This window comes from Dioscorea cayenensis, chromosome 6 (genome assembly GCF_009730915.1).
Source record: "Dioscorea cayenensis subsp. rotundata cultivar TDr96_F1 chromosome 6, TDr96_F1_v2_PseudoChromosome.rev07_lg8_w22 25.fasta, whole genome shotgun sequence".
Lineage (NCBI taxonomy): Eukaryota > Viridiplantae > Streptophyta > Magnoliopsida > Dioscoreales > Dioscoreaceae > Dioscorea > Dioscorea cayenensis.
In genome coordinates, this window is record NC_052476.1 from 2,717,570 (window position 1) to 2,734,706 (window position 17,137).

The 17,137-nt window shown below is 39.2% G+C and overlaps 1 protein-coding gene across 1 annotated transcript; it reads right to left on the reverse strand.

Moving 5' to 3' along the window:
- Positions 1–9,676: 9,676 nt before the first annotated feature.
- Positions 9,677–16,653, reverse strand: LOC120263671 (protein PELPK1-like). The gene is made up of 4 exons (XM_039271633.1): positions 16,306–16,653; positions 14,017–14,230; positions 11,002–11,313; positions 9,677–9,747 (listed from the first exon to the last, which is right to left on the reverse strand). Exons 1-3 carry the CDS (start codon positions 16,596–16,598, stop codon positions 11,107–11,109), a joined length of 714 nt encoding a protein of 237 aa, XP_039127567.1. The 5' UTR covers positions 16,599–16,653; the 3' UTR covers positions 9,677–9,747; positions 11,002–11,106.
- Positions 16,654–17,137: the final 484 nt, after the last annotated feature.

Sequence of the window (17,137 nt, forward strand, 5' to 3'; positions counted from 1 at the left end):
TTGATTGCTAACAATTCTTTGTTAATGACCTTCCTTATTATTTTGTTAACTCTAACTGGTTTGTGCCCTTGATCCCTACACCGGTCAAGCATGGTCAACCATGCTTTGCTTTTTCCCCCTACTATGCCCTGCTTCCCTATGTAAAAAAATCACCCTTTTTTTCTCCCATCATATTGCTGAAATTCACCCTCCCCCAACCATGATCTCCCTCTCATTTGACTACACCATGAATCCATTCCTTGGCATGGGAAATTAATAGGATCGAATGGGGATAGTTTCAATCACAAGACAAACACTCAACCTTACTGAATTTGTTAATACTCACAAGATGGAAGAAGAACAGAAGAAGTAAACAACTTGAAATACACCATTCTTCATTCATTGATAAACTGAGAATTTAAATAAACACTTGATATGCATGCCAGTAAGGCATCACAGTTCATACAACCAGAACATCCAGACACTTAATGCAAACATACATCAATCTTACAGTAAAGGCATAATAGAAAGTAACACAAAACATTCTCAACAAGACAGATAACTATTGAATGTAATTCCTGAGCTTGTTATTGCTTCATTGACCAGCTTTACAGTTTGCACACCAATGTTTAGTCTCATAGCTCTCCAGGTTGTGCTTAGCATCCCTATGTCTTCAGCACCCTCTGATCACTCTTAAACCTCAACACCTTCCCTTTGATCAGAGATATCACACACACACACACACACACACACACACACACACACACACACACACACACACACATTGTTCTCAGTATTTCGAACTTATACCTGGGTAGAGCCTTGGTGAATATATCTGCAATCTGTTCGTCTGTCTTGCAGTACCTAACCTCAATTATTTCATCCTTTATAAGGTTGCGATTGAAATGGAGCCAAGTGTCAATTTGCTTTGTCCGACCATGAAGAATCAGATTCTTGGCAATGGAAAGTGCAGAGCGATTGTCATAGAGAATGACACTTGAAACATCCTATTTTTTTTACCGAGATCATCTAGTAAACGCATCAACCACACGGCTTTCCTACGCGGCTGCAATCAAAGATATGTACTCTGCTTCAATGCTTGACAAGGCAGTAACAACTTTCTTCTTGGAACACTAGGCAATGTCCCCTGACCTATGTGAGAACACCCATCCGTTGGTGTTTCTCCGATCATCTTGTGAACCACTCCAATCGCTGTCAGAGTAGCCGAATAATTTAAATTCTTCACTTCTATTATAATGAATACCATAGTTGATCATTCCACTAATATAACATAGGATTCTCTTCACACTACCGAAGTGATGTACACTTGGTGACTGGATGAATCGAGATGCCATTAACACTGCATGAGTTATATCAGGTCGTGCATGTGTTAAATAGAGCAGACCACCTACTATCTTCCGATACCTCATTGGATCTATTTCCCCTGAATTGTCATGTAGGTGAAGCTTCTCATTTGAATTCATAGGAGTATTAATCTCTTTGCAATTCAACATCCCTGTTTCGTGAAGAAGATCAATTGCATATTTGTGTTGCGATACAAAGAATCACTCTGAAATGCTTCGAGGCCAAGAAAGTACCTCATAGGCCTGAGATCAGACATCTCAAATGTATTCATCATAGAATTCCTGAATTCTTTCAGTTTCTTCTAAAAGGAACCCATATACAAGATATTATCAATGCATAGACAGAGTAAGAGAACAAAATTATCTCCTTCCTTCTTGCTATAAACTGTAGGTTCATTCAGACTGTGAATGAGTCCTAATTGAATGAAGTGAGTGTCAATGCGATTATACCATGCTTTGGGAGCTGGGCGAAGTCCATACAGTGCTTTATGAAGCCGATACACAAAATCCTCCTTTCCTTTGATTACAAACCCCTCTGGTTATGAGACAAACACTTCCTCCTTGAGCTCTCCCATTAAGGAAAGCAGATTTAACATCAAGCTGATACACAATCCATTCCTTTTGAGCAGTAATGGACAGAAAAATTCTCATAGTTTCCATTCGCGCGACTGGCGCGAATATTTCTTCAAAGTCTATCCTTTTTCGTTGTGAATATCCTTTGGCAACAATGCAAGGTTTTCTTCTCAGCAAGGTTCCATCAGGATTGAGCTTTGACTTGAACACCCATTTTAAGCCAATTTCTTTCTTCCCTTCCGGTAGTGAAACCAAACTCCATGTCTGATTTTTATTGATTGCATTGATCTCTTCTTTCGTGGCTGCAATCCACTCTTGGCTTGTTGCTGCATCTTCATAACGGGGTCTCCTGTGGTGAGTGCAAGAGAGCAAGAATTATAAATATCAACAAGTATTCTGTACCTCGTCGGAGCGCCACCGTCTTCTCTAAAGAGAGTTAGTTTATTTGAAGAAGATGAGTTGATCAGTGGATGTGCATCTGGCCATTCATTAGATTGATTGGATGGTGTGGATTGAGCAGGACATTCGTTACTTTGAATCACGCCCAACTCACATGCTGGTCACAATTTGATGCGTCCAACTCATCTTCTCCTGGCTAATCCCAAGTCTTTTCTTCAAAAAAGCTGACATTCCTGCTGACGTGTACATAGAGAGAATCTGGAACAATGACCTTATAGGCCCTTGATCGTTCGCTGTAGCCAATGAAAATCCTAGCTCGTGACTTGGAGTCAAACTTGACTCTTTCCTAAGAGTCAATGTACACGTAGGCCAGACACCCGAAAACTCTGATGTGGTCAACTTGCGATTTATCTCCGGTCAAAGCTTTGACTGGAGTCTTGAACTTCAATACTTTCATTGTCGACGGGTTCAAGATGTACACTGCTGTGGCGACTACCTCAGCCCAGTAGAGTAGCGAGAGCTTCTTCTCTTTCAGCATGTATGGTATGCGCCCTCTCTAATACTATTCTGTTCTTTCTCTCGGCGATGCCGTTCTGTTGGGGGTTTCTCAGAACTGATAGCCGGTGATGGATTCCGGAAAGCTTACAGAAAGTCTTGAACTCTTGAGATGTGAATTCTCCTCCACAATCTATTCGCAACACTTTGATTGGAAGTGAGTGATGTTTCATCACTAGTAACTTGAATAGCTTGAATTGATGAAAAGTTTATGATTTCTTCTTTATGAAGTACACCCAGCTATATCTTGTAAAATCATCAGTAAAGAGGAGAAAATATAAGCTGCCTCTAGTGGATGGTGTGATGATCGGCCCAACAAGGTCAGCATGGATCATTTCCAATGGAGCTGATGCTCTCTTTGCCTCGTCTTTAGGGAATTCTGCACGAGTATGCTTCTCTTGTGAACAAGCTTCACAGGGATCAGTATTTGCGATATTTGGCAGACCAAGTGCCATCTCTTGTTTAGAAATCATGATCGATTTCTTCATGCTAATGTGACCATATCTCTTGTGCCAGAGATCTGAGGTCTTTTTTGCAACTTGAGCTATATTCTCAAATCCCATATCATCAGCTTCAAGTGGAAACAATCTGTTTGAGGTCATACATACTTGGGATATTTTTGTTTTGGATTCAGAGTCCTTGATTTCACAGACTCCTCTTGAGAATTCAATGTCAAAGCTTGAGTCCATCATTTGTCCAACACTTAGCAGGTTGTGAGTTAAGTTTGGAACGAATTGGACACCATTCAGACTTGTGATTTTTCCTTTGCTTGATTATTTTGCCAATTCCCTCCACTGTGAGAGCATTTCCATCTCCCACTTTGATTGAATGACTCGGAGTAGCTTCAATGTGTTGGAATAAACTTTTCTCACCTGTCATGTGGTGGAGCAACCACTATCGATGAGCCATGTACCTCCTGTCAATTTGGTTCATCACTAATTGCCATGAATGCAACTTCTTCTTCTTCTTCTTTTTTCCTTTTTCTTTCTCTTCTTTTACAACATTGGCTTCTTTTTTTCTGTACCAACATTGAGCTTTGACATGGCTAAATTTCTTGCAGATAAAGCACTGCACACTCTTGTAATGTTTACTGGATTCTGCCCCACGACCAGGCTCCATACGGCTAGCTTCAATGCTCATGTCGCGCCCGTGTCTCCTACCTCTGAGAGAGTGGCGACCTCGTCCTCTCCCACCTCTGTTGGGTCTGTCAAAGTGATGCAGAGATCTATGACCAGCATGCAGAGCCTTTTCTCCTTCAAGGTGTGTACTTTCAATATTAAGTATTGCTTCATGGTTCTTAAGTGAGCCACTTAGTTGCTCGACTATTAGTGTGTTCAAGTCTTTTGCTTCAATGATTGAGTGAAAAACTTGTGAGAATCTGGAAGTTAAGCTTCTGAGAATTTTAGAAACAACTGACTATTGAGGGAGATCTTCTTTCAATACTCTGATTTGATACACTATGTATAGAACCCTGCTCAGAAATTCTTGGACATTCTCACCTTGCTTCATTTTAACAGCATCAAAATCCCTTTGAAGTGAATGAAGTTGTATATTGGAGTTGTTTGAATCTCCTTGGAATTAAGTTTTTATGATATCCCATGCCTCTTTTGTTGTCTTTGCTTTAGATATCCTCACCAGTATCCTAGGATCAAGAGTTTGTTAGATCAGGTACAAGGCCTTGGAACCCTTTCTAAACTAATTTCCACATATCCTTTGATCTAAACATAGTCTTCATCATCAAACTCCATAGGTTGTAGTTGTCACCTTTGAAATAGGGAACATTGGCTTCCTTTGCTGAAGAAAAGGAATACATTTGCAACTATATTCAATGAACTATATCTAATACCACTGATAGGATCGAATGGGAATAGTTTCAATCATAAGACAAACACTCAACCTTACTGAATTGTTAATACTCACAAGATGGAAGAAGAATAGAAGAAGTAAACAACTTGGAAACACACCATTCTTCATTCATTGATAAACTGGGAATTTAAACAAATACTTGATGTGCATGCCAGTAAGGCATCACAGTTCATACAACCAGAATATCCAGACACTTAATACAAACATACATCAATCTTACATTATGAATCTTCTGAAGGAGATATTTCTTCTTTGTAGCCGTTTCAGTTCCCTGAGGTTAGTTGGTGGTTTCATTTCAAGGATGGTTGTAGTTTTTGCTGGGTCAACTGTGATTCCATCTTTTGTAATAACAAATCCCAATAACTTTTCCAGTTACTACCCCGGAAAAGCATGATCGGGGATTCATCCTCATGTTACGCTTTCAAGTATCTCCAAGACCCTTCAGTAGATAAAGGCATAATAGAAAGTAATACAAAACATTCACAACAAGACGAGACAACTATTGAATGTAATTCCCGAGCTTGTTACTGCTTCATTGACTAGCTTCAGTTTGCACACCAACTTTTAGTCTCATAGCTCTCCAGGTTTTGCACAGCATCCCTATGTCTTCAGCACCCTCTGATCACCCTTAAACCTTAACAGAAATGTCAAAAATTCCAAGCTTCAAGAAACTAAGGTTCTCTTCATCTTGCTACAACCTTGGAGAACTTGATTGGTTGGAGGTTGGAGAGAGAGCCCTAAAGTGGAGTGGCTTATTCTCTATAGCTATTTGCGTAGGAAAACTCTTATTTTGCTTTCAACTGAAACCTTATCTCTCATGCTTTATTGTGTGGCATTGAGATGTTTGTCTTGAGTTGTAAGGCTTGTGTTGTTTGTGCATGTGCTAAGCCTTAGAAAAATCCTTGCTTGGCTGAAATCTATCTTTGTGTGTTCTTGGAATGTATGTATTAATATTCTTGGCATGGTTGGTGCCATGCTAACACTTGGTCTTTGGTCATGCACACAAGGTGCTTGTTGAAATGCCTTGTAGACCTTGTTGTTAGATTTTCTTCATTTCTTTGTCAAGTCTAATTACCTTAAGATTGTGTGAACCTTAGATGTTTATTCAAGCTTGTGTGTATCACTTCCTTGCTATGAAAACATGTCTTCCCTAGCCTAATAGTTACCTTGCTTTGAGTAAGAAATGCTTAGGATGCTTTCATTAGTTCATGCCATTGTTGGTGTAGTCAAATGCTTAATGGGTTTTAATTTGGCTTTGAGCGCATTTAGATTTGGTTGCTATTGATAGGGTTTTGAAGGAGGATTGTCTTAGCTTGTGGGAGTAAGTTGGAGTGGAGCTTTTCCAAGTAAGTAAATCTACTTTATTTGGAGCATTTAATGTTTTATATAAGTTACTTCTGCAGTTCTACCCCTTTGATCATAATAAAGTTTATAAGGTATTTATGTGATTCACATTAATTTCATATCAAAATGAATGTCAATTTTTTTCTTTGCATGATTTATTGTTGTCCATCATTATTCATTTGTATATGTATATGAACAAATATAGCTGCATACCATGAATGTGAAAAGGCTTCATTCCTTAGCATGAGATTTTATTTGGTTAGATAGTCAATAGTACCTAGTATTTTTTAAACTTAAGTTAGAAGTGTCTTGGTTTTTGACTTTTTTCAATTGATTTATCAAGTTAGATCTCAAAATTGAGAACCTTGAAAAGGTACAAAATTTTCTTCTTGCTCCAGGTACTGTGCTTGAGATTCTAGATCGGTGAGATCTCATTTGATTTCTTTTCTTGTCTACCGCGCTTGAACAACCAGTTCCATCACCACCATCGAGTCTTTTCTCCAGTCTCCGCTCTAACTCCACTGCCATTGTTCAAGTTAGGTTTTTTTTTTTTTACATATATTAGAGTTTCAGTTTATAATTTTTTATATGTAACTTATTTTTTTTACTTGTTTGTTTGATTAATTTTTATAAATATTGTTTGATATTTCCTGAAATTTTTAGATATTGATGAAAATTTGTTGGATTATTTGTTGTGAAAATTCATTGGAAAAATTGTTTGATATTTGTTTGATTAATTTTCATGAAAAATTAGATTATATTTTAGATTATTTGTGTAATAATTATTATATTGAATAATTGAATTAGATTGTGCATATGAGTTAAGCTGTTTTTTAATTACATTATTTGTTGCTTTGGTTTTTAATTGATAGTTAAATTAATTAACTATGTAGATATATATGGAGAGGTTTTTTAAACCTACACCGGAAAATGGTGAATCAAGAACACAAGCTTCTTTTGAAACAAGCACTTCATCACAAAAAATAACTTGTGTTGAGTTCAGTCTAGATGATATCATTGTTGATCCTGGACTTCGAAAACCAATTGAAGAATATGATGTAGGGATTAGAGATCAAGTTCGGAGATCATATTTGTTGAAAGGCCCATGTCAGCCATTTAGATTTGACTCCTAGAAAACAACAGGGGAAAAAATACGATGCTTTCAAGAAACGTTGCTTCGGAAATTTGATTGGTTGGAATATAGTGTGGGAAAAGACAAAGCTTTTTGTTTTTATTGTTATCTTTTCAAGCAAGATAAAAGTGAAAAGGTGCAAGTGATATTTTAGAAGCAAAGGGTTTAGTAATTGGAGAAACGCACTTGAAGCCTTCAATCAACATGTAGGTCTATTGAACAGTGCCCACAATGATGCTAGACGACATTGTGAGGATTTCAAAAATCAAAGACAAAGCGTGCCGCATGTGTTATCTTCTCATGGGTGTCAAATGAAAGTTGATTATCACTCTTGGCTGACAGCTATTTTAGATGTTTGAACTTTTTTGGCACAAGGTCTTACATTCCGTGGCAATGATGAGTCTTCTAGTTCCAGAAACAAGGGGAACTTTCGAGAGATATTCAATTGGTATGCAAAAGGGTTGAGAGGGTTGGAAGTGTTATTAATGAAAATGTTCCTGGGAAAAATCAATTAACTTCTCCATTGATTCAAAAACAGTTGGTGAATGCATGTGCAACAGAAACAATTATAGCAATTGTTAATGAAATTAGTGGTAGTAACTTCTCATTAATTATCGAGGAATCTTGAGATAAGTCAATAAAAGAGCAAATGACAGTGATTTTGAGGTTTGTGAACAAGCAATGGTAGGTTGTTGAAAGATTCCTTGCTATTCAGCATGTAAGTGATACTTCGGTTTTTTCACTAAATGCAACTTTAGATGAATTATTTACTCTTTACGGTTTATCAATTTCAAAATTGAGAAGGCAAGGGTGTGATGGAGCCTCAAATATAAAGGGGGAATTTAATGGTTTGAAGACATTGATTTTAAATGAAAACTTTTTTGCATTTTATATCCACTGCTTCGCCTACCAACTACAATTAGTAGTTGTTTCAGTTGCCAAGAATATTCTCTTATTTCTAATTTTTTTGGTTATACGAGTATGATTGTGAATATTGTGGGTGTTCCATGTAAAAGAAAAGATGCATTAGTTCAAACACATCATCAAAAAATTGTAGAGAAATTGTAGGCTGGTGAGGTTTTTTTAAGGAAAGGCAAACATCAAGAGACAAATCTTGCAAGACTAGGAGATACTCGTTGGGGTTCACATTTTACAACCTTAGGGATTTGTTTTAGAGGTGTTACAAAATGTGTGCCAAGATGGGACTATTGTAGATCAGAAAGGTATGACATCAAGTTTAATTAATAAAATGGAGAGTTTTGAATTTGTATTTGTTCTACATTTGATAATGAAAGTATTGGGGATCACGAATGAGTTATCAAATGTTTTACAACAAAAAGATCAAAACATTGTTAATGCCATGGCTTTCAAGTCCTTTTCGTGGGCATTGAGCTCATGTCCCCGAAGATCGGGCGATGGTTGGCTTTTTGCCAATGAGATAGGATGGTTGAGAAAGTTCATCGGGCGAGATCCCTCGAAGGATGTGATGCTACCAACCCAACCAGGAGACTCCCTAACCACCTAAAGCATCTCCTTCCAAGCGGCCTTGATTGATACTATGAAAGATTGTATACAAGATTTACGAGATAACAAATGAAATGAGTTATTAGAAGTGGCCAGCTGTTTTTGTGTTAAAATGTGTATTCCAGTGCCCGACATGTAAAATAAAATACCAATTCGGGATCATTCTAGGCGTGAAGGTTAGTGGATTACATATTGCCATCATTATCATGCCGAGATTTTTATTGTTGTTATTGATTTAATTAATTACTACTTAGATGAATAGTTAGTTCAATGAGACAAATACAGAGTTGCTAACTTGTTTATCACGCCTTGATCCAAAAGTTTCATTCTCCAAATTCAATCATAGTAGGCTAATTCGCCTTGCTGAAATTTATTGCGATGATTTTTCTGTGCAAGATCTTCAGATCCTAAAAGAGCAACTTCATACTTATGTTCATGATGTTAGAAAAAGTTCTGATTTTATTGAATGTTAGAATCTTGCAAGTATTGCTGTAAAACTAGTTGAATCAAGAAAGCATTTGGTTTTTCAACTTGTTTATCGCGTTGTTGAATTGGCTTTTGATTTTATCAGTGGCAACGACATCAGTTGAAAGAGCTTTCTCAGCGATGAACATCATCAAAACTAAGTCACATAATAAAATGAGAGATGAATGGATGAATAATATGATGGCATGCTATATTGAACGACAAATGTTTGAAACAATTGATGATGCGATTTCAAAATATGCAAAGCAGAAGGATACAACTCTCACTCCGTAGTAGTCATTAGCGGTATGTATACGTTACATTTTCCGAAATGTTATTTATTATAATCTCAAGTTTTAAGTTTGAATTATATTAAATATTTTAATATTTATTTATTTATTTAAGATAAAGCCAACACCCCTTGATTTGTTTCTGGTTTCGCCACCTCAACACGGACATAAATCAACACAAGAAATAGAAAATAGTGTTATTAAAAAGGGCATAAAATAACTATTACAGTCAAAATTAAAACCACACTGAAATCACGTACACTACAAGAAAATTTTCAAATTGGCATGGTAAAATTGGCACGGAAACAAAATCGTGACAAATTTGTTACAGCATTTGATACGGAACTAAGAAACTGTGTCAAATATGTGAATTTTTTTAAAAATAATTTTTAATTTCGTGCCTGATACCGTGCCAAATATATAAATTTAATAATTTTTCATAACAGTACCAAATGCAGTGCCAAACATATTTGGTGAAGCATGCATTGGTGCTGATGCGAAAGCTGAGGCTCTGAAGTACATTCCAAAGCTTACAGAACCTAGGGAAAGATCAGAGGTACTTCAAACCAAACCCACCCTTCTTCAATTCAAATTCACATCATGAAGGTCAATTTATTTGGCCTACCGAATTCATCAAGCTAAAAACGAGAAATGATCCTAAAAAATGAGCCTCGGCTTGGTTATGTGATAGTTATCACGTGAATAGAGTCCACTAGATTATTATTATTTTAGGCAAACAGTGTTTTGAATTCTCAAAAATTCGACATATGATATCTTGGTCCGCAATATGAGCGTGCATATGCACGAATTGGCATGGCAAAGCGAAGTCAGCGATGTCTGCATCCCGAGCTAAAAGACAAATGTGAATTTTTGGTCGTTTTGAGTTAACTCTAGGATGTAATCGTCAGTGCAACATCAATCTTTGATAGTCTCGAGATGCATTATCATTCCAAGGAGTCTACTAGTGACCATTTGTGCGTCCAAAAATATATTGGTATAATTCACGACCGACAACCCATCATGAGTATTGCTTGCATGTTCAAACAGACTTTTGAAGATTTTACCATCACTGTGTTCTCCGATGGGTGTAATTCAAGAAAAATTTAAATAAAAATTATTTTTATAAAATAAATAAAAAGCGTGCCAAAAAGTTGCGATCAATCCCAAAAATCGTGCAATTATTGTGAAAAAAATATAATATATAAAATCGTGCTCAGCACGTACTCAAATCATCGAACCTATAAAACCGTGCCAAAAACTATGCCAAATATGGAACCAAAGTCCGTACAAATATCAATGTTAATATTTGGCACAATAGAAAGTGGTGCTAAAAATAGCAATGCAAAATTTGGCACGGTATAAAAGGACGGTGCCAAAATTTATTTGTGACCATTCTATAGGCATAGTTAATTTTTTGTGCCAAATACGGTGCCAAAATTAATTTGGCACGGTTTTTAAACTCATTTCCGTGCCGATATCACCGTGCCGATTTGGGATTTTTCTTGTAGTGGTAACACGCATGTCTAGCTAAGTACACATGAATAGTAAAGCTCAAACAACACTAAATCAATAAAAGCCAATCTCATACATATAAAGTAACAGATAAAGTAACAGTTCAAGGACTAGTAGCAGCAGGGGGTGGTGAGAAGAAAGGCAAAGGTGGTATCTTAAAACCAGGAATAGTAGGAATATTAGGAATAACAGTTGGAATAGAAGGCAATGGAGGAAGACTCTGTGGAATGGTAGGTGATGAAGAGCAGCACCTTCTGGAAGACTTTGGAAGGTTGCACCGACTCAAGAATCCTGATGCTTCCTCATTAGTCTAGAATATTCAAGCATGCTAAGTATCTAGAGTTATCAGTCCACCGACTTTGATTGCTATAAATATTAAGGTCCTTAAGCTAAGCAGCCAAGCAAGCTTAGATAGTTGCTAAGCAAAGCAAGAGTGAGAGTGAGTGCTAAGAGTGAGAGTGAGTATAGTGTGAGAAAAATTAGAGTGAGAGAAAGAGAGTGTTATTTTGAATAATTAATAAAATTAAGTTCCATATATTCTCTCTCTACTCAACAATTTCTGGTATCAGAGCTAGGTTCCAGGGAAGATTCTGCCAGATCATCTGACGAGTGCCCGAGCAGCAAGGAGTTCACCAGATGTTGCAAGAAGTTCACCATCGGAGTAAGCTGAAGCACCTGTAGATTCGCCGAGGAGGCTTTGGTCGGACGTCGAGTGACCCGCATACGTCTATGGAGTTCACAGTACGATCGGGTGGTTTAAAGAAATTAAACAATAATAATTACATAAATTGAAGGCTCGCGTAGAGTCCCATCTACAAGGACAGGACCTATGGGAGGTTGTAGGTGGGTTTGAAACCGACTCCACCGGATGTCACTTTTCGAAGAAGTGGCGACATCAGCGGTGATTCTAAATCAAAGGAGAAGAAAGCTCGCGCAGAGAAGTCAAAAGATGAGGCTCATGCAGTGGCGCATCAAGGCCGGTAGAAGGCAATGTTTGTTCCGAGAACAACCGTTGAAGATGAGATCAGTTAGAGTATATTAGAGATGTCGCTACACCAAAAAGTTGCATGGGACACTCGCCACACACTATTCTCCAAGAAGAATGATGCTCGTCTCCAACTACTTGAAAGTGAGCTGATGACAATCTCGCAAGGAAGTATGACGATTAGTCAGTACTTCACCAAGGTAAAATCACTATGCAGTGAGATTGCACGGTCGCCTCAAGAGAAGATCAAGCGAGCAGCAATGAGGAGGATAATTATCAATGGCCTTAAACCCGAATATGATGGGTTTATGGGTCAGCCGTCGGTCGGCCAACACAACCAACATTGTTGGAGCTCGGAGAATATGCTCGCCAATCAAGAAGCATTAGCTAAGCGGCATGGTCGTGCCTCGAAGCAGAGGAGGAGGCACTCTTCAAAGTGGTAGGAGGAAGGGTCGATTCAATTTAAAGCAGAGACCTACAATCAAGACAAAACAAGCCAGAAAGGAGGCCAAAGGAAAAAGACCGACTTTTTCGGGAGCTCAGTAGTCAAAGGAGTACCAGAGAATCGTCCATCCAAAGGAGGTGACAATCGAGATGATCGCGCTACAATCGCGTGGAAAGAAGGGGCACTATGCACGAGACTGTTGGCATAAGAAGAAAGGCCAAGGAAATGCAAAGAACATCAACAAGCTTCCAAGATACCAAACATCAAGGGAAGGTATGATAGTGAAGAAGAGTGGGATGTTGAAGCAAGCATTTGCAAGGGTGGTCACCACCAAAGTAGAGGAGCAAGAAGAGAAAGAGGTGGTAGCTCGACAAACGAATAACAAAAGCAAAAGAAGATCAATTATGAGAATGACTGGATCATCGACTCTAGTTGCTCCAACCACATGACTGGTGACATCAAGAAATTAGAGGGCTTGGAGAGGTACAAGGGGAAGCAGGTGATTGTGACAGCTAATAACTCCAAGCTGCCCATCACCCACATTGGTAAGACACTTATCTCCCCGCGCTTCAATTCAGATCAAATTAAGTTGCAGGACGTCTATCACGTTCCCGGGATGAAGAAGAACCTGTTGTCAGTCTCACAACTGACAGCACAAGGAAACTATGTGGTATTTGGGGCCACAAGAAGTCAAGGTGCATCGCAATCTCAAGTGCATCGAGCACTCCGGGTAATGGAAGGTCGCATACGGAGTCTATCTATGTGATGTCTCGCGGAATCACCCTATGTAGACAGAGACCCGAAGAACGAGACGCCCTCGATCTCCGCACGCAAGACCGGGGCATGTGAGCTATCACAAGCTAAAGTTAATGGTGGAGAAGTCAATGGTCAAAGGCCTCTCCGACATAGAAGTACTGAATCGACACAATATCTACTGGGTGTCAATTCGGTAAGGCTCATCAACTTCCCTTCCAGCAATCTAAATTCGTAGCTAAGGAGCCTTTTGAGTTGGTGCACTTCGACGTATTTGGCCCAATCAAACAATCATCTATTAGTGGTGCCAAATACATGGTGACCTTTTATCGACGACTTCTCGAGGTACGTATGGGGTTTTCTTCATGAAAGAAAAATCAAGCATTCTCCAAGTTTAAAGAGTTTAAGGAGAAGGTGGAGAATGAGCTCAACAAGAAGGTACGGTGTCTTCAGATCGATAATGGAAGAGAGTATCTCTCTCAAGAGTTTAATGCCTATCCTCAAGGAGCAAAGGATCTCGAAGACAACCTGACCGCCTCAACACTCCACAAAGAAAATGGTGTTAGTCGAAAGGAAGAACCGGCATATAGCAGTAGATATGCGTAGTATGCTACACGCTAAGAATGTGCCGAGGAGATTTTTGGGCTGAATGCATGAGAACGGCAGTCACATCATCAACCGGGCTTCCACAAGAGAAGATGGGCTTCCTCTCCATTCCGAGGACTCGTGGAAGATCAAACCACAAGAAGTCACTTCAAAGTCTTTGGATGTGTGTGTTATGTTTTTGTACCGTATCATCTTCGTACCAAGTTCGATCAAGAAGGCGGTACGACTGCATCTTTGTCGGCTATGATGATGAGAGAAAAGGATGGAGATGCCGTGATCCGGACTCTCGACGCATCTACACATCCAGAATGTGGTCTTTGATGAAGCTTCAGCCCGGTGGTCTTCAACAGACTCCGGCTCAACCAAATATGAAGGGAGATCGAGCCAATAGTAGAAGAGCAGCTTACAAGACCAAGCTCAAGAGGTACCAACAACAACCTAAGAAGACATAAGTCCAAGATCATCAAAGACCAAGAGCCCATGGAAGATGTGGAGTTCATGGAGAAGTCAAGAAGACTCTACAGAAGAAAATACCTCCACCCTTAAGAAGATCATCCAGGGTAAGACATCCCAATCCTAAGTATGCAAATGCTGCACTAATCATGGAAGTTGAAGAACCAACATCTTATCAAGAGGCAATTAAAAGTGATAAATGGAAGAAAGCAATGGAGGAAGAGATAGTCGCTTCCCTCAAACAAAAATCGACATGGAGTTGGTGCCAAGGCCGGAAGAAGCAAAAACCAATCTCGTAAGTGGGTGTATAAGGTGAAAACTCGAGCAGATGGAACAATTGAAAGGGTACAAAGCTCGACTTGTGGCACGAGGATTCTCGCAACAAGTATGGAATAGATTACGATGAGACATTCAAAGATTCCACAAGAGCAAAGATAACAACGGTGCAAGTATTATCGGCACTAGTGCATAAGCAAAGGATGGAAGCTTATGCAGATGGATGTGAAGAATGCCTTCCTACATGGAGAGCTTGATAGAGACATCTACATGGATCAACCACAAGGATTTGAAAGCAAGGTTCATCCAGAGTATGTGTGCAAGCTCAAGAAGGCATTATATGGCTCAAAGCGAGCTCCAAGAGCATGGTATGGGAAAAATTGCAGTAGTTTCTTGTACAAAGTGGCTACAGAGGTTAATCAAAGATCGATTCGAGCCTATTCGGCCAAGCACATGGGGAGGCAAGATGGCTATAGTCATCGTGCACGCTGACTCCACCCTCATCTTAACGGAGATCTCAATCAAGAAATCCAAAAGGCACAAAGAAAAATCTTTCAATCCGGTTCAAGATGAAGGAGCTTGGAGAATTGAAGCATTTTCTGGGGCTCGAAGTCGAGAAGACAAAGGAAGGTATGTTCTTAGTGTCAACAAAAAGTATGCAAAAGGATCTACTAGAAACATACGGGATGCTTTGGAGTGCAAGCCACTATCTACACCAATGGAGCCAAACATCAAGCTCACGTCTGGAGAAGGGAAAAGACTTGGAAGATCCAAGGATGTATCGACAATTGGTAGGTAGCCTTATCTATCTAACTCTTACTCGACCGACTTGGCATATGCGCGTCGGAGTAGCAAGTCGTTACATGCAAAAATCCAAAGAAGCCACATTTTGGAAGCTGGTCAGGATACTCGCGATATTTAAAAGGAACTACAGATTACGGTATTCTATACCGAAAAGGTGAAGGATGCCAAGTAGCGGGTATTGCTGACAGCTGGATTACTGAGATCGTGACACAAGGCGATCGACTCACGTGTTACATCTTCGCTTTGGGATCGGGGAGCTGATTAAGTGCGTGCAGAAGAGACAGCCTACCGTATCTCTCTCCACCACCGAAGCTGAGTATAGAGCAGCAGCTATGGCAGCACAAGAAAGCACGTGGTTGATGCAATTACTAAGAGATCTTCATCAACCGATTGAACAAGTAATACTTCATTGTGATAACAGGTCAGCAGTGTGCCTAGCAGAAAAATCCAATGTTTCATGCAAGGACAAAACATATTGAGGTACACTACCATTTTCTAAGAGAAAAGGTGCTACAAGGTGAGATCCACATGAAGCTGACACCAACAGAAGACCAAATTGCTGATATATTTACAAAGGGGCTCAGCACAAAGAAGTTTGAAGACATGCGTACACAACTTCGGAATAGTCGACCCGATCAACGATGAAGTCGGGCTTGAGGGGAGTGATGAAAGAGCAAGACCTATACCGAAGACTTTGGAAGGTTGCAACCGACTCAAGAATCCTGATGCTTCCTCATTAGTCTAGAATATTCAAGCATGCTAAGTATCTAGAGTTATCAGTCCACCGACTTTGATTGCTATAAATATTAAGGTCCTTAAGCTAAGCAGCCAAGCAAGCTTAGATAGTTGCTAAGCAAAGCAAGAGTGAGAGTGAGTGCTAAGAGTGAGAGTGAGTATATTGTGAGAAAAATTAGAGTGAGAGAAAGAGAGTGTTATTTTGAATAATTAATAAAATTAAGTTCCATATATTCTCTCTCTACTCAACAGTAGGCATGGTTGGCAACGGAATAGATGGAATAGAAGGCAATGTAGCCGTTGGCATTGTTGGAATAACTGATCCTGGTATTGTACGCTTTGGTAGAGATGGCAATGGAGGAAGTTGTGTTATAGGAATAGTTGGAATAGTCGGTATAGTTGGTATTGTTGGTGTAGTTGATGGTGTGGCGCCCTCTGGTGTCGCTGCCGGAGTATCGAGAAGATGGCGAGCTGCATGGCCTGCATTGCATAGCAGTGCAACAAGGAAGGCCAAGAGAAACAACTTGTTGAAAGCCATGACTATGAAGCTTAAGAAGAAGTGCTATATTAGTTTTTGGTGTTGTGGAGAGAGATAAGAAGGTATGGTATAGTATTTATAAGGGTGCAAGTGCTAAAGCTTGTTATGCAGAAGAACTTTCATGCTTGTGGTTTGTTTAACCTCTCACCAATCTTGTTTGACATGTCAAAGAGATGTTGTTTTGGAGAAGTTAGTTGTGTTGTTGGTGTGATGATTTAGAATTTTTGTCAGATGTTGTGATTATCTTATGTTGAGTGGAGAGAGAATATATGGAACTTAATCTTATTAATTATTCAAAATAACACTCTCTTTCTCTCACTCTAATTTTTCTCACACTACACTCACTCTCACTCTTGCTTTGCTTAGCAACTATCTAAGCTTACTTATCTTGCTAAGCAATGAAGCACACTTATTTATAGTGGTGTGAGGCGGTGGACAGAGAGTTCTAGATTAATTGTGTAGGATGGTAAGCTTGAGTCGGTGAGAAGGTTCAAGAAGAGTCAATGGCGGTGGGAAACTTCATGAAGCTTAATGGAAGT

Excerpts from the sequence above, each read along its gene's own strand:
- LOC120263671 (XM_039271633.1), bottom strand. The coding sequence starts at position 16,598 with ATGGCTTTCAACAAGTTGTTTCTCTTGGCCTTCCTTGTTGCACTGCTA. Across the intron at positions 14,231-16,305 it reads CCAACCATGCCTACTGTTGA|GTTGTTGTTGGTACCTCTTG; the intron begins GTAGAGAGAGAA and ends ATGTCTTCTTAG. Across the intron at positions 11,314-14,016 it reads TAGCCGACAAAGATGCAGTC|ACTAATGAGGAAGCATCAGG; the intron begins GTACCGCCTTCT and ends TGAATATTCTAG.